An 18082-nucleotide genomic window follows, 5' to 3' on the forward strand; every position below is an offset into this window, starting at 1 on the left:
CACGCATTTGGCCTTTTCAGCTGGCAGATGACTCCACTTGTTCATAAGTTGCCATGGTCATGCTTAAAACCAAGATTTAGGTCTGCTGCCTGCAAAAGCATACATTCATAACACATAGTTCTCAAAGGGCACAGAAGACTGGGTCTCCTACAAGTCCTTGGAGTATAAGGCGTAAACCCATTTACCTCTTTTGGAAAAGAAATCAAATACTCATAAGAAAAAAAAAAGTTTGTTGTTTTTTTAAAAGTATCTCCAATGTTTCAATTTAGCAATACGCAACCAAACTAATTTCTCCCCTCATTTAAAGACCAGCTGAAGAACTGATTTGAGGACTGCTTTTAATTGTACAGCACTGGTTCAAAGTTTTAGTAAATGCTTTGGCTGAAGCAGCTCTCTTGCTTTTCACAGAAGGAAACCAGGAACAAGCAAAGAAAAATACAAATTCCAGATTTTTATGTTTCATATTTTACAGGTTGCAGGATTGTTTCGCCTGACTCAGAAGAATCTTGACAATCTGACCAAACGCCTTCAATTCAGTAACCACGGAAGAGGCAGGTGAGAAGTAGGCAAGTGCCTTATGATAAAACCAAGACAGCAGCCTTGTTCCGCATCCAAATGTTTGATACTCACCTGAACACTTCTTCCTACATAAGCATTTAGATTCCCCATCTTCTACCACAGCTGAAAATCCATTTCAATCTCTTGATAAATTTTAGTAAATAAATTAAGCTAGTATATATGCGTAGTCTCCAAGACAGGCTTCTTACTTCAACATTTATGAGCTGCTGCCACTACATGCATTTTCATTTCCGTTCACCTCCCTGTATCTAAAATCTCCATGTAGTATCCAAGTGTGTCAAATCTAGGTAAGAAAGCATTTTCTATCGAGAGGAGAAAGTTCAAATCTGACTTTCAAATATTAAGACTTAAACCATCTGGCAATAACAAGCTGTAACTTTCTCCTTTGGATTACACCAATTAAGCTGTTGCTGTTAGTGTATTCCATTAGCAGTCAAGAGTAAAACATTTATTCCCAAACTTGCTATACTTTTGTATGAAAAACCACCCTGAGCCCACTAGCTTTACCTGCATCTTAACATTTGCTAGTGAAACACTAAAATAGTGCAGCCAAAGCCTGTAACAAAAAGATTGCTATTTTGCACAACAGTTCAGTAAACAATTCATTTATTTTAAATTAAATCTGTGGCACATATGGGATAAGGAATCAAAGAACAATTGGTAGGAAACAAAAAGTGAAAGGCTTCCAATACGGGGAATATCCCTTTTAGCCTTAGGGCAACACAGTTTAAATACATCCATTGCAGCATATCCATTAACAGAACCCTTAATCAGACTCAGTTTGACTATATCAAGACTACTAAAATTCTATGGTGTTAATGCAGTTAATCAGATAATCTATAGCCGCCTTCAAAAAAAACAGTACCAGTGAAACATAACACCTAAAGACTTTGAAGATCACAGATGCCAAGAATTCTTCATTTCAGCTAACATTCAAAACTTGATTAGAGGGGAATCCAGATTTTCTTGGTTTACATCGGGACTCAGAGTGATAAGGGGTGAACTGAGATCAATTAGCTGAAAGAAAAACAATAAAATTTAGCTATTGTAGTCAGCTGTTGTAAATAACTACTAGCAGCAATAATCTCTAACATCATCTTCAAGTACTTTTTTTGTCTAGGATTCCTTTTAGTATCCAGGAGACAGATACAAATACCACACTAAAGCTTTCAAGTTCAAGCCTAAAAACCTTTTCTGAGTTTCACTATTATGCATAGCCAAGTGACTGCCATCCAAGCAGGACAGAGCACTCCAGTCTCCTCTGAACACACCTCCAGAAGTCAGGCTCCTGTGATGGTGTTTTGAGATACTTTGAAGGACCAGATATTAAATTGATCCTAACTACATCTAATGTTGTCAAAGGCTACATCCTCAGCTACCACCATTAATCTGACAACATATAAAGGCATCTACCTTCAAGCCACTAGTGTACAAAACACGTTTCCAGAAATGCTTGTTAGAGTAGATTTCAACACACATCTTTCAGCTAAGGAGGGGATTAGAAGAGGACAGATAGCCTTGCTTTTTTTTCTGAAAATGAGCTGCTGTTACCAAGAACTTAAAATCTGCAAGAAAAGGAAGACAGCATTCACTTCCTGCTTCAGAACAGTTTCATAACTGCTTTAAGCATTAAGTTGTTCCTCCATCCTCCTCCTTTTCCTATTTGCAGATTGCTCACCTTCTAGTTTAGAGCACATTGATTCTAAACATTTTGTCCTCTTTACTTAAGAGCACCTTTGTATGTAGTATCATATTAAACATATCAAGCTAATATGAAATAATTCTTACAGTATTGTGGAGCTGCTTTGCAGGCAAGTGTATGCAGCCAGTTGACATTTTTCTGCTAGCATATTTGCACCGGAAGACTTGACTATAACCTACCTTTACCTGTGCTGAGAACACAGGCTTTAGAGGAGTAATCTTATTCACTTCAGGAGTATTAGAAAGGTCAAGCAGAGGTCTACTTTCACATTCCAAAGTGTGTAGGAGTGATTTGCCTACTCCAATATCTACCAGTAAGGCCTTAAAAAAAAATAGATAGTTCAGGTTTTTCCCTCAGTTCTCCATGCTTCCTTCATAAATATTTAGGCAGTCAATTTAGCTTATACAGTTGTAATTATCACAGGATAGCCTTAATTTACAGGTTAAGTATTTTTCATGCAGGATTGTTTTCAGAGTGTAAGAACCTCGTCTCTTGCTCTGCCAGTGGCTAGCATCTCAAGCAGGGAAAATGCAGCAAGATAAAGCAGAAGAGCTCCTGGGGGCATAGAAGTTGTTCTCTTAAAAGCAGAGTTAAGTCAAATTTTACATAGAAGAGTAAGAACTCAATATTTAAATGACTTGACCACAATTATTGTGCAATGTTATTTAGCCATATAAAGTATTCTGTAGAGCTCCAAAGTTTAGTTACATTTTTCTCCAGTTTGACTATTCTATACATGTGCTAAGTAATTCTACCACACATACACCCTGTCATCAAATAAGCTAACAATGAAAATACTGATGCAATAACATCACATAATTAATCTATAGATTTTTCTAAACCTGAATATTTGTGAATATTGTCATCAAATAAGCTAACAATGAAAATACTGATGCAATAACATCACATAATTAATCTATAGATTTTTCTAAACCTGAATATTTGTGAATCAACAGCCACTTTGACAGGTTAATATTTCAAAAGTACCAGCTCGGTTTTCTCCCTAATGCCTGTGGAGTGCTAGCTTTCAACAGGAAGCCAGTAGATTATTGGGAGAGGGGAAAAGCATTCACTGGATTAAGTACACAACACTTAAGTAAGTTCACAGCTACATGGGCTTTGGGGTTTAATCCTCACTTATCGTAGACAGATTTGCATTGCTGTTCAGTGATTGAATTTAGCTACATCAGAGTATTTTTTAATTTTTATCAAAAGGGTTTTCTGGCTACAATAGGAACTACTCTATGACACTGCTTTTTTTAAATCAAATCCACAAGGATTTCACAGCACTTATCTAGAAGTGAAAATTTAATATAGAATCTGCAAGGATTTACCATTCAAGCTTTGAAATGGGATCAAAATTAGTGGAAACACAAAACAGATGTTCAGTGCTATAGACAGGCACTAGAGGGTGCAAACACCTAGAGTGAATGCATTTTAACCTTGTATATACTGGTTATCGCTTTGTCTTGAAGTAATTTATTTTCAAGCAGTTTACTTAGTTGTGTAGCAAAAAATATTTTCATTTCTTACCTCAGTTTGTTTCTCTTCAGCCAGCTGATTTTGTACTTCAGCCTCTTTTAATTCATTTTCTACTACTCCTGTAGTAGCTTTTTCTGGTGAGAAGTTAAGTGCAAGAGGTAGCAAAGGTGGAGGAGATATATCATCTTCTGAAGAAGTTATCTGTGTCTTCTCTTTTGTCCGTTTAGAACTAGGGAAAAAGAGCATTGGCAATAATTCAGTTTTCATCAGCATCAACTACTAAAGACAGACAAGCCAGTGCCCTAACCTCATTTTCTCCTTTATTTTTTTCACCTTGCAAGTTTTAGCAACCTAAAAGCTTCCTGAGCTGAAGACTTGAGGATGATGAAGAATTTTAAGATTAAATTGACATATAAATGCAACCTAAACTTCACACATGGGATTTTGGGATTCTGGTTTTTAGACTTTGAAGAAACTAGCAAAAAAGTACTGATACTTCATACCACTGTGCCAACTCACTTCAGTCACTGCTGAGAGGAAACAATGACACCAGCTGGAGCACATAGGGTTGTAATCTGACTAGCATGACAATCATTGCAGAGACAGTAAGTTTTTCCTCGAGAGAAGAGACTATATTGGAATTTAGCCTAAGTAACATGACATATAGGAAGAGTTTTCTAGCTATTAATTATTCCTGTTTTCATACTGCTCACGTCCACCAACCACAAAGCAAGCTTGAGTAAATATATATATGTGTATATACATACAACTTGTAAGACATTGGGCTGATAATGTGAAGGTAACATTTTCACAGAAAACAATTAACAATGTAGGATTCGCCCATTCTGCAAGCAATTGTTTCAAATAAAACTTGCTCAGAGAGTGAAGTTCAGGCAACTAAATCCTTGGCTTTTTGACTGATGCTTTAACAAAGTGTAATTTTACTGAAATGCTGGCAACAGCATAAAACAAAGTTAACAACAATATGTATTTTAACCAGCTACTTCCCTTCATCTGAAGGCAATAGTAACATAAGACCAAATCTGTTTCCAGCCAGAGCATCAGATGCAAGTCTTTAGTTGTCCGTTAGCTCAATAACTTCCTATTAGAAATGATAATTCTTTAATGTTAGATATTGACTCATCTCAGTAAGGCTGACAATATTGTACTAGTCACAGGATATAACTCTTTATTTGGCATATACAGTATTTATGCTCAAATGCTTTCTTCCAATATTTAGCAGAGGTCCATGAAACCTGAAAGTCATAATTAAAATTCATTTAGAGGCAATTTGTCTACAGTAGTCATTTAATATATGGAGGTCTGTCTTACCCAGCTGTAAGAGTCTTTTTGGTAGAAAAGCTGGAACTTTGGCAAATAGATGCAGCATGTGGAGAAAATGCCATTCTTGGTGTAGTTTTAGGAGTCACTGCTGGAAATCCTGAGATACGACGAATAGGCGTAGGTAAGCCAGACCGTTTCAGACTGGCAGGAGTCATGGAGACAGACTTCATACGAAAACTAGAATTCTGAGAGATCCTGTCTTCTGAGGCTTTCACAGGAGTGCTGACTGCCATGGCGCTAAAAAAGGAACTTGTGTTAGCGAAAAGTTTCTAGACAGTTTTATTCAAACTATTTTATCGAACAATATTAATCAGTTTCCTTTTGGTCAGTAAGGGAATGGCAATCATCATAAAGTTCATGACAACAGCATAGTAAGGGCCTTACCTTAAAAGAATTTTTATGAATGACTAATCTATTTACCACTGCAAAGAGTGCCCTCCTCTTCTAAAGCGGGGTGGGTGGTGGCGTTTGGTTTAGGTTTGGGGTTTTGTTTTAATTAAATCAGTTCCAATAGGCAAGAACATTGCTAGACTAGAGGGTCTCAAAGGACTACATGAAGTTAAAACTTTTAGAGATTGCTGCAACACCCAAGCATGGTACATTCTAAGAAGTATGCTTCAGTACATCCAATTTTCAGTCAAGGCCTACCTTCCAAGTGTGCCACAAAATGTCAATCCAAGAGATGATGTTGCTTTTGGTGCTGATTTTTTTGGTGGTGTATCTAGAGAAAAGTTTTGTTAATTGCTATCCACATTCATGTATTTTATTTTTTTTTTATAACAGATACCTTTCAGTTAAAATACTAATTTCTTCCAAGAGGTGAAAACAAATAACCATTCAAGGCAACATCGGCTGTTAAGAGCAAAGCTAGTAGACAAATAACACAACGTATGTGCTTACCTCCAGTCTTCCCTAGAACTTTAGTCTGACTTGCAGGAACAGACAAAACTCTAGCCCTGGGTTTTGGACACAGGCTTCCTTTTGTTGCACTTCCATCTTTATTCTGCTGACATAGCTTCTGCAGACTGTGAACAGAGCTCAGTCTCTGAATTCCACTGCCTACAGCCTCAGATGATGTTACAGAAGCTGAAGATTTAGCCAGGCTTGCAGCATTAAATGTTGTGGGAGTACTAGATGATCTTGCTTGCTTCCTGGATTTCTCAGTATTGGCAGATGGCAGAGATGACACTCTGGTAGGTTTGACAAGGGCCAGGCTGCTTGAACTAGATGAAAGCCTAGAGCCGCTCACACTAACCTTCGAAGGCATGCTTGATTTTCCTGAAATAGCAAGTTAAGTTATACTTCTGAATCATTGCTTATTGCTAAGTTTTTGACTGAGTACATTAATTATACTCACAGGAAAGAAAAACAGCAGTTTGCAGCATTTAAATTTATGTTCAAACTACTCAGGCTTAAGGAGAACACATACAACTACTGAAAACTGAATTCTTCAGCAATGTTGTCTGTTTTAGAAAGAATCCTCACCAAGTTCCTGAATTACTGCAACCAAGTCCAAGAATATACTTCAAGGAATGCCAAAACAGCTTGCAGATTCAAGTTACGTTTTCAACTTTCTCCCCGCATAGTTGGCTCTGTTCCCACCAAGTTACACTGATTAACACCACAGGCTGAGCTTCCCCACAACTGCTTTTCTCAGTTTTCTGTGTGGTTCTAACTTTTAGTCTGTAGACCACTTACATTAATAGGATGACTCTTGACTAGGCACTGCTATCATAAAATAATTCTTAAGCTTTAACCTTTACTGATATATTGTTATCAACCCAGAAACAAAATACAAAAAATTTGCAATAACTCAGTATCTTTATAAATCTACAAGAACTGTGGTGCTTACATCTGTCAGCATTTTTAGGTGACTGTTTTCCTAATCCTTTGAGGATAACTAAAATGGTCAAATTGATGTCCTCATTACAGTATAAGCATCTTCGTTGTATTCAGTTATCTCCCCAGTGTTTTTTTGCAATCTGCTTGAGTAAAGCTCATCCTTTTATTAGGCTTACAGAAACTCGTAACTTGGAACTAAGCCTTCCACTTTCCTTCCATATTTCATTTTTGGTGTTTTTTTTAAAAAAATCAAGTTAGACAAGCTTACAGCATTCAGAAACTCACATACTTAGCTATAATACATATCATGTACAAAAAGAAAAGGTTTCCTGAGGCACTGCTTGCTTTCTAATTGTGTCAGACCCTCACATGTAGACATCAGGCTTACATGAATCTAGTTTTTACCAGAGATAGAAGCTTAAGATTTATCTTTAGTCCACAGGGATTTATTGGACTAGTCTACAAAAAATTTATTCTCCATTTAAAATATTTCTTACTGCTTGTATGTACTGGCCATCATTAAAACAATGCAAACCCACAGTCCAAGATAGGCATAGCTACTTAAAAATTGATTTGTGGCACAAATCCGTAGTGATTACCATTTTTTCCTGTTGGAGAAATGGGTAAACTTGAACTCAGACTTGGGTCCATGCTGGAAACTGACGACAAAGACGAAGTAGTTTTTCTTGTGAGACCACTGGCAACACCAGGAAGTTTTAGGTGCGTTATCTTCTTTAAGCCAGGCTGAATCAGAGAATATAGTTTATTCAAAAGCAAAACCAACCCCTAACACATTTTGCCATACTTTTTCTTGGTATTATAGCTTTTTCTTTGTGAATATTAAAGGCACTCCCCTTCCTCGGGTTACAGTTTAAAAAGTGAATTTTCTTAGAAAAAAATCATTATACCTGCATCCTTATACAGAACGGAAACATCAGATCTAGGAGGTGGATTCCCACAATAAACTTGAGTATGGACTTAAACGGATTAAAGAATCAAAGGAGTAAGCCGAGGCACCAGTATACACTGGGCAACAACCCGCTGGAAAGTAGCTTTGCAGAAAAGGCCTTTGGGAGCACTGGTGGACAAGTTGAATATAAGCCAGCAATACATTCTTGTGGCAAAGAATGTTAACGGTATCCTAAGCTGTGTTAGGAGCATTGCCAGTGGTTAGAAGTCATCTTTTCCCACTGCTCACCACCTGAAAAACCTGTGTCCAGTTCCAGGCTCCCCATTATGACAGCAACTTGAAGCTACAGAAAGGATCACAGCAAAGTGTCACTAAGATGACTAAGGAACAGAAGCATCTCCCATCTAAGGAAAGGTTGAGAACCGGGACTGGTCAGCCAAGAGAAGAGAAGGCTCAAGAAGGATCTCATCAATATATACAAATATCTAAACAGACAGCATCTGGTGATGGCCAGTGACAAAACCAGAGGCAATGGACATAGACTGAAACATGGGAAGTTCCACCTCTGAACATCAGGAAGCACTTTTTTAACATGAGGGTCACTGACCACTGGCACGGATTGCCCATAGAGGTTGTTGAGTCTCCAGTCTTGGATATTCAAAAGCTATCTGGACATGGCCCTGGGCAACCGGCTCTAGGTGGCCCTGCTTGAGCAGGGTGTTGAACCAGATGACTCCAGACATTCCCTTCAACATGAACCATGCTGTGATTCAGTGAAGTGGCATGCAGCACAGACATAGGTGTCTGAAGCTTCAAAACACCTCCTGACAGCTATAGGTATTCTACCTTCATACAAGTTATGGCAACCTTTTCATATGGTATATTTAACTGCAGACATCAAAAACTTTGTTTCTTGCAGAAAACTGCTGATCACTTACCTGCAGACCTTGCTTTAAAAACAAAGGTAATGCTTGTTAATCCAACATATTTACAGTTGTTCTATAACACAATGAACATACTTAAAACTTAGAACATACATTCAAGAATGGCAATTACAGAACAGAGACTACCTTTCCTTAAAACCATTACACAAAACAGTATAGCTTTAAACTAGCAAGTAGACTATATTCATTTTTCATTGTATTAGAACATCACAAAAAATTCTGTTCATATTAAGAATGCTTGCCATTACCTTACTAGGTGCAGGAAGGTTTTTTTTATCTTCTGATGAAGAACTGCCACTGCATGATGACTCAAAGACATCTGAAGCAGCGCTAGATTTATCAGAAATTATATCTTCAGATGATCCCATGCTGTTCAAGTCTCTTTTTGTAGAAATGCTAGTTCTTTTTCCTTGTTTAGGCTGCAAATTTAAATGTAACATTTTAAAAAGCTACTAGTGTTTCTAGAAGCCACTATAAAGATTTTTACAGAAATTGATTTTAAGAAACCAAGACAAGAATCAATGAAGAAGCCTTTGAACCCAGTCAAATACTTAATCTTTAGAGTAATGTAGTTTAAAGTCAGTCTAATATTTGTTAAGTAATAGAATATGCATGAACTATAAGGACAATTCTGCAGCAACAGTTCATCAGCACAAGTTTTGTACCATCACATTCACCTAAGTCCTGTAATAGCTGTTCCTTACAACTATGAGATCACCATTTAATTCATATTCTTCTGCTTTGCTCTAGCATTCCAGACATTACAATAGTAGACTGCATCATCCAAACTGTCTATTTAGACAGTGGAGTACAATTTGGCTAGTTAAAGCACTAAGACTGTGCCTTTTTCAGTAGCACCCAAAATCAAGATGACTTATACCACAAAGGAATCAAAGGGTTCTCTGTTTTCCATAAGGGATTGTTCCCAAGGAGCCAATATTGCACTTTCAGTAATTACTGAAGCCTAAGCCATAAGGTGTAGAGCAACAAAATCCAAAAGACAGAATGCGTAGAGACTGTGTCAGTAACATAATTATTTCCTTGCTATCCTAGAACACATTTTCAGTTGGTCGCATACACCTTAAATGTAATACCATTAATCAGTGTTTTTCATTACTGAGACAAGTTGTGTACAGATCTAGAGCTAAAAGATTTTCCTGTCCTATCAAAATAGTTGTGGGTCCCCCCTCTCCACTTACAATAGTGATCAGTAAACAGGGCCATTTTTGCACATTACTAAATTGCTATCACTAAGAACAGCACAGTAATTTTATCAGCAACAGAACAGTGTTTAAACATAAGACAAGAATGATGGCATTCACAAAACCAGAATGCAATGGAAAAGAAACTTGCCTGCAGATGCTCTGTTGTCACAATAGATAAACTAGTTAGCTACTATACCATAGTATCTGCTCTGACTTTTCTTTTTGATATATAATAATGTTTCCTGCCTAAGGATCTTATGAGGTAAAGAAACACCAGAAGATTAAAGTTCACTTCTAAAAATAAAAGCTTTTAGTCAGTTTAGCATTCCTAAACCACACAAAGGCCATACTTAAAGAAAATACTGTTGCCCAGAAGCTGTCTTTACCTTTTCAGTTGTCAATGAATTGCTTTTTCCAAGAGTAGATGAAGGTTTTGCCATTGGCAGTTTGCCAGTTGCCTTTGTATTTTGTTCCTTAGTTTTCTGTTCTTCTGTCAGAGGTGAACTGGCAATTTTTGTAGGAGGTACGCATATTCTAACAGGACTTCTGTTTGAAAAAGCATGAAGAGCTTCTGTTTTGGCATCTGACAAAAGTTTATCCGATTCCTTCTGAAAACAAGGTGGCAGCTGACATGCTGGGCTATCCCACACACAGTATGTCTCTCTTTTAACAGCCCTGGGACTATTCTTTATATTTTGGTTTCTCAGTATTTTTAGTTTTGACTCTGACTCCTCCACAAATTTTTCTATAATCTTGTTTTCCTGTTCTTCCGATTGGCTTATTTCAGTCTGTTCCTTCTTGCTTCCAGTCTCTATTTGCAGTGCTAACAAGCGAGCTTCTTTGAAAATTTCCACAAGTTTCTCTCCTGTAAGTGGGCTCCACTTTTCATCACAAACAGATACAGTCTTTTCTTCAGCATTTTTTTTTGCTTCAATATTGACAGCAATACATTTTTCTTTATGTCCCAAAGGGCCAATAAAAACTTCATCTTCATTTCCACTACAAAGAAAAATAAGTCAGCCCAGAACCTTACATGTGTCAATTTTAAAGGTATATTTACCAATAGACCCTTAACTTACCTTGCTGGAGAGAGTGAAAGGTCAAAATCAAACTTTTCATCACACAGAAGAATAAGGTCTGAAACTATAACAGTAAGAATTTTGTCACAGTAGGGATTTGCAATAAAATATGATTGCATTATACTTTGACAATTTGGTGAAGCTCATGTCAGATGGCAAAGAAAGTTTAAATAATGACAAAAATAAAAGCATAGTTTAGGTCAAAGAAATTCAAGGCATGGCAGTGAATACGAACATAATATTGATAGATGACCAAATATCATAAAAGATCACAGCTTTAATTTCTAAATATCTGTAATAGGAACATAGGATCTGGCTGTGGGAAATGGTATCAGCAGCCTCCAATCAAGAAAGGTGAGAATATATAATCTAGGACAACTGCATTGTCATATGGATCTGTCAGTCAGTTCTTTTCCAGGTCAGACCACCACACGACACTAACAGGAGCCAGTGAGAAAGATTAGTTTTCCTGTTAGCTTATATAGAAGAGAGGTTGATAACATCATGTTGCTACTACATATGCTCTAGCACCAAGGCTTCACAAGCTCTTCAAGAGGCTTGTAAGTCTGAGACTGGCAACATTAGCCTATGCAATGAAACAAGTACAGAGAACAAGATATAAAGCAGGCACAGGAGGTCTACTGATCTGAACTCTCTTAACTTTTAATAAGGGATACAGCAGGGAGACTATCCCAACATGTTCTCTACCTACCATTACTCATGTGAATACTTGTTTTTTCTTCAGTCTCATTACTTGAGCAACATGCTGCCATCTCTTTTCCTTCCTCCATAGCGTCTGGAAAACATAGAATTGGCTATGCAGTAAGTTTAAAAAAAACCAAAACAAAACAGTAAAGTCACAGAATTTTATGATACTGCAAGACTAGAATGGAGGTAAACATTCCCTTTGAAGACTCCCAGATGTTTAGGGACAGCCTCGCAAAGAGTTTATGGCATGCCACACATCTCTCCCTCCTCTCTTGAAAAATGCTGCCCAATCATCTTAAGTTATGTATATATGTAGCGTTGCAGCCTCTGAAAAAAGCCTTCAAACACAATAGCGATGCCTACGATTTCTGAAGTCCCTTAACACAAACTCTGTGTTCAGCAACTAAACTCCTTCCACGAGTGCAGCTGCAATGGGCAGCAAGGCTAGACAGTTGCAGCTGACCACAGGCTAGAAGAAAAACAAAATTCTTTGCAGCACTGATTCGAGATTGGCATAACTGACACCCAGCACATAGAACCATAGAATAGTTTGGGTTGGAAAGAACCTAAAAGATTATCTAGTTCCAACTCCCCTGCCATAGGCAGGGACTTGTCCCACTACACCAGGCTGTCCAAAGCCCCATCCAGCCTGGCCTCGAACACCTCCAGGGATGGGGCAGCTACAGCTTCCTTTGGCAACCTGTGCCAGTACCTCACAACCCTCATTGCAAAGAAATTATTCCTTATGTCTAGTCTAAATCTGCCTCCCTCCAGTTTATACCCATTGCCCTTAGTCCTATCGCTACAAGCCTTTGCAAACAGTCCCTCCACAGCTTTCTTGTAGCCTCTCTCAGGTACTGGAAGGTCACTATAAGATCTCCTCTGAGCCTTCTCTTCTCCAGGCTGAACAAGCCCAACTCTCTCAGCCTGTCCTCGTGTGGGAGGTGCTCCAGTCCTCTGATCGTCTTTGTAGCCCTCCTCTGGACCCGTTCCAACAGCTCTATATCCTTCTGGCGTTGAGGATTCCAGAACTGAACACAGTATTCCAGATGAGGTCTCACAAAAGAGGAACAGAGGGGCAGAATCACCTCCCTCGCCCTGCCAGCCACGCTTCTTTTGATGCAATCCAGGATACGGTTGGCCTTCTGGGCGCAGCCCGTGCTGCGCTTAAGCCAGCGCCTTTCATTTGTGGACAGAAACCTATACAGTACGATCCTCCCCGCTTTAACACAGCTCGCTCGAGTTTTGCTGAGCTACCGGGACTGGTCCCTCCCGGGGCAGCTCTTCAGGGCCCACCGGAGCCAAGGGGGCCCCATGGGCACCGAGGGGCCATCTCACCTCAAGGCCCCCCACCGGGACCACAACAGCCCCTCCAGTCAGGCCTCAGGGGAGGCCTCCGGGGGCCACACCGCGACGCCGAGAGGAGGGAAAGGGAAGGCTGGGCTGGTCCCGAGCCGGCCGCCGAGGGAAAGGGAAGGCTGGGCTGGTCCCGAGCCGGCCGCCGCGGCCCCGCCACCCGCTCACCTCCGCAGCACCGCCGAGCACAAAGCAGCGCTGCGCTGCCGCCACGACGTTTGAAAGCGCTCCCCGGTCACGTGACGCGCCCCGCGCGCTCTCATGGGTCCGTTCGAACGATTCCGTCCCTCCCAGGGCATTCTGGGACTTGTAGTTGGCCGAGGCGCCCCAACGGCCGCGGGTGACGCTGAGCGAGTACGGGCGATGGCTCGTGGCTTGGTCGAACGAAACAGGGGCCTCTGGGGCACCACAGCACCCAGGGGCAACAGAGGCTGTGATAGACGAAGTAGCTACTATAACAAAAAGTGGAATAATTTTGAATATTGAATATTTTTTATTTTTTTTAAGGTAAAGTAATTTTCATCTAAGTAATTGTATTATTTTTAGAATTAGACAGAATATCCCTCTGAGTCATAGAATCATAGAATGGTTGGTTTGGAAGGGACCTTAATGGCAGGCATGTACTGAAAATGGGATTGCCCTGACCCAGGTACAGGACCTTACACTTGGCCTTGTTGAACTTCATGAGGTTCTCAGAGGCCCACTTCTCCAGCTTGTCCAGGTCCCTCTGGATGACATCCCGTCCTTCTGGTGTGGCAACTACTCCACTCAGCTTGGTGTCATCCACAAACTTGCTGAGGGTGCACTCAATCTCACTGTTAATATCATTAATAAAAATATTAAACAGCACCGGTCCCAGTACAGAACCCTGAGGGACACCACTTGTCACGGATCTCCATCTGAACTTTGAGTCATTGACCACTACTCTCTGAATAGAACCATCCAACCAGTTTCTTATCCACCTTACTGTCTACCCATCAAATCCATATCTCAGCAATTTAGAGAGAAGGATGTTGTGGGGGACTGTGTCAAAGGCTTTACAGAAGTCTAGAGAGATCGCATCTGTTGGTTTACTGGTGTCCACAGCTGTGGTTACCCCATCATAGAAAGCCACCAAGTTGGTCAGACAGGACTTTGCCCCTGGTGAAGCCATGCTGGCTGCCATTAATCACCTCCCAGTTCTCTATATGCTCCAGCATAGCTTCTAGGAGGATCTGTTCCATGATCTTCCCAGGCACAGAGGTGAGGCTGACAGGTTGGTAGTTCTCAGGGTCGTCTTTTCTACCCTTTTTAAAAATGGGCACAACATTACCCTTCTTCCAGTCACCAGGGACTTCTCCTGATTGCCATGACTTTTTAAATATCATGGAGAGTGGCTTGGCAACTACATCTGCCAATTCCCTCAGCAGTCTGTGATGCACCTCATCAGGCCCCATGGACTTACATATGTTCAGATTCCTCAGGTGTTCACGAACTTATCCTCCTCTACTGTGGGAGGGAGTCTACCCCCCTGGTCACCATCTTGCTATCCCACGACCCAGGAGGGGCGAGAAGAGCAGTTATCGGTGAAGACTGAGGCAAAAGAGTTGTTGAGTACCTCAGCCTTTTCCTCACCTGTTAATACATGATCCCTATTTCCAGTCATCAGTGGGGGTACGTTCTCTTTGATCTTCCTCTTTCAACTGATGTACCTGTAAAAGCCTTTCTTGTTGGCCTTTACTTCCCTTGTGAAGTTCAGCTCCAGCTGCACCTTGGCCTTCCTGACTTCATCCCTACCCAACTGGGCAGCGTCTCTATACATGTCCCAGGTTCCCTGTCCCTGGTTGCATTGCCTGTGCAGTTCCTTCTTTTTTTGGTTTAACCAGCAGGTCTCGACTCAGCAATGCCAGTCTCTTCCTTTTCCTGCCTGCTTTTCTACGTATGGGGACTGAGCGCTCTTGCGCCCTGTGGAAAGCTTCCTTAAATATTTTCCATCTCTATTCCTCTTGCTTGTCTTGGAGGACCATGTCCCAGGGGGTCCTACCAAGTAATTCCTTGAAGAGCTGGAAGTCTGCTTTCCTGAAATTTAGTGTCCTGACTATACTCCTCACCTGTCCCGCATCCCTCTGGACCTTGAACTCCACCAGTGCATGATCACTGCAGCCCAGGCTGCCACCGATCCTAACATCACTGATGAGTTTGCTTGTATTGGTGACCATAAGGTCCAGTATTGCTTCTCCTCAGGTGGGGGTGTCTATCAGCTGGACTAAGAAATTATCTTCGATGCACTCCAGGAGTCTCCTGGATTGCCTACAGTTTGCCGTGCTACTTCTCCAGAATACGTCTGGGTGGTTGAAGTCCCCGAGCAGGATGAGAGCTTGCAAGCTCAAAGCCTCCTATAGCTGGAGGAAGAAGGCTTCATCAGTTGTCTCACCTTGATTGGGTGGCCTGTAGTATACACCAACCACAAGGTTCCCGTTTAATTTTTACCCACAAGCTTTTAACCTGTTCGTGGCTATTCTTCAACAACAGGTCTTCATATTCTATCCCTCTTCTGAGATAGAGGGCAATGCCTCCACCTCTCCTTCCTGGTCTGTCTCTCTTGAGCAGCCTGTAGCCGTCGATAGCCACATTCCAGTCATGGGACTCGTCCCACCATGTTTGGCACCTGGCACATGATTGGTGGAGAATGCTTTCTTGTGTTGCTCAGTCTGATAAAGGATGCTTGCTTTCTAAAACTCCAAAACAAGTCTTACGGAGTTTATTAGGTGGCATTTTCGGTCTCAGCTGCCCCGAAGGCTGCAGCAGGTGCCCGTGGGTTGGCTGATGGCTGCTCAGCCATGTCTGGGGCTGCAGCCCCTTGGGCTCCACTTGGGCTCACAGACAAAGCCACTCAAGCACATGCCCTGGCCTCACTGATTCATCCTCCCTGCTTGTTGCAGCAGAGCTGGGTTTGCCTGGCTGACCTTGGCAGCGATGGGAGTATTTCTTTCTGACAGGTTGCCCAGGGAAGTTGTGGCTGCCCCATCCCTGGAGGTGTTCGAGGCCAGGTTGGATGGGGCCTTGGGCAGTCTGATCTGGTGGGAAGTGTCCCTGCCCATGACAGGGGGATTGGAACTGGATGATCTTTAAGGTCCCTTCCAACCCAAACTATTCTGATTCTATGAATTGGTCTTAGCTATATGAGGAGTGATTCACAGCCTGTGGTAAGGAAAAGAGAGCAGCATACAGCTCCCCTTCCTTCTAGTCTGTGTCAGGCCATGCTTCATTTGCCACTCTTGGGGGCCAAGCTGGGCTTTGCTCTTGGCCATGAGAAGGCAGAGGACAGATTGGTGATGCCCAGGGAGAGCTTTGAGGTCACTGCAGGATGGAGTGAACCCACAGCCATGGTCTATCACAGACCTAGACGGTTACAAATCATACAAGTGATGCCTGGAACAGCTGCCATGCCAGCTGTGGTGAAGGGCAGAGATGGAGGAAGTCCTTCTGTTTCCTCCACACCTTTGCTGGGTATCATTGTCCAAGTTACTTAACTGCACAGAAGGGATATGTACTTGTTGCTAAGCTGATGTAAGGAATAGCAAACTTCCTGGATGTCAGTCAAAGCTACTGCCAATTACACGGGCTGACTGATAGAATAGTTCTAAAAGTAAACCCATGTCAGTAAGAAACAGCAGGAAAACACCACTCTTCCATGTGTTTTCTAATGTCTCATAGTGTCCAGTGCTTAGAGTTTTCTCTTAATATATTAGGACATGAATCAGAATTCTTTGTTACATGAATCTACCGGAGAAATGGGCGAATAGGCTGTAAGTGCTATAGAACTTAGGATTGAAGTAGAAAAAATATATGAATAAAACTAAAAATATACAGGAAAATTTCAGTGTACAGCTTTTATTGTGATATCTCCCATTCTATATGTGTTAATTCTTTTGGCAGAATCCAAATGTTGTAACTGCCTGTATTCTCAGGACTAGGTCTGAAAAATCCAGAAATTATTTAAGTCAATAATTCTTCACAGATGTCCAAATTTCTTCCCCCAAGTCATTGCAATATTGATATTTTCTATATTTAATATATCAGTAATAATAACGATATGATATTCTCAGTAGCTCCACTGGTTCCAGTGACACAGTTGTACTCGCACAGCCATTAGAAGTAAACAGTACCTATGCTTCTAGTGAAGTGCACATGGATGTACTTAATATTCTTACAGTTGTAACAAGTTTACTTAAAGTAAATGGAGGCTCAATCAGTTTCGTTTAACAGTCACAGTCTTAATGAAATAAAAATTTTACGAATGTTATTTATGGAAAAAAGTTTTAAGACTGATGTGAGTATGAGTAAACAAGCTCAGTCTTAATTTCTGGAATGTAAATAACATCCCAAGACATGCTTGGAAATTGCTAATAGGTTTATTAAAACTAAAGGATCCAATTTTATTTATATACGAACATAAATGCCATGTCTTAACTGAAACTATATGTGGCAGTAAACTCAACATAAAGAGTGAAATGAGGAAGATTTTTTTTTTTTTTTGGCAGATAAAGATGATGTTCACATTTTGCTTTGGAAAAGAAGGGCTTTGGCCTTTTTTTCTAAGCTATGAATTTAAATTCATAAGCCCTACCAATAGCTGCTGGACCATTGGATTTATTATGCTACAGCCAGCATTAATCAATGTAATGCACAACTTTTGGGAGACCTTCTTCATTGGCACAGCCTCCTGCTAGTTGTGGCTCCAGGTGGCCAGGGAAGCATAGGATATATGTGACTTTGTTACTAAAACTAAATGTCCAAATGTTTTCTTTTGTGCTGCTACACTGCTTATTGACCACTTATCGAATATGATTGTGTTACAGAAGTCAACAGACTATTAAAGAAGACACCAAATTTTTCATAAAAATATTTGACTATTAGAGCACATCTAAGTGATGGTGGCTTGAGATTTC

The 18082-nt window shown here is 40.7% G+C and overlaps 1 protein-coding gene across 2 annotated transcripts; it reads right to left on the reverse strand.

Moving 5' to 3' along the window:
- Window positions 1–373: 373 nt before the first annotated feature.
- Window positions 374–13379, reverse strand: GTSE1 (G2 and S-phase expressed 1). 2 transcript variants are annotated; one of them, XM_054056913.1, is made up of 12 exons: window positions 13320–13379; window positions 11800–11883; window positions 11088–11151; window positions 10395–11007; window positions 9052–9222; window positions 7549–7693; window positions 6008–6385; window positions 5756–5828; window positions 5096–5344; window positions 3815–3992; window positions 2461–2601; window positions 374–1596 (listed from the first exon to the last, which is right to left on the reverse strand). In XM_054056913.1, exons 2-12 carry the CDS (start codon window positions 11876–11878, stop codon window positions 1513–1515), a joined length of 2175 nt encoding a protein of 724 aa, XP_053912888.1. In that variant the 5' UTR covers window positions 11879–11883; window positions 13320–13379; the 3' UTR covers window positions 374–1512. The 2 variants fall into 2 exon arrangements, with proteins under 2 accessions (XP_053912888.1, XP_053912889.1); XM_054056914.1 differs by having other exon boundaries at window positions 13134–13343.
- Window positions 13380–18082: the final 4703 nt, after the last annotated feature.

This window comes from Cuculus canorus, chromosome 1, assembly GCF_017976375.1.
Source record: "Cuculus canorus isolate bCucCan1 chromosome 1, bCucCan1.pri, whole genome shotgun sequence".
NCBI lineage: Eukaryota > Metazoa > Chordata > Aves > Cuculiformes > Cuculidae > Cuculus > Cuculus canorus.

Excerpts from the sequence above, each read along its gene's own strand:
- GTSE1 (XM_054056913.1), bottom strand. The coding sequence starts at position 11,878 with ATGGAGGAAGGAAAAGAGATGGCAGCATGTTGCTCAAGTAATGAGACT. Across the intron at positions 6,386-7,548 it reads TTCTCCAACAGGAAAAAATG|GAAAATCAAGCATGCCTTCG; the intron begins GTAATCACTACG and ends TTGCTATTTCAG. Across the intron at positions 1,597-2,460 it reads TGTTCTCAGCACAGGTAAAG|CTAATTGATCTCAGTTCACC; the intron begins GTAGGTTATAGT and ends TTTTTCTTTCAG.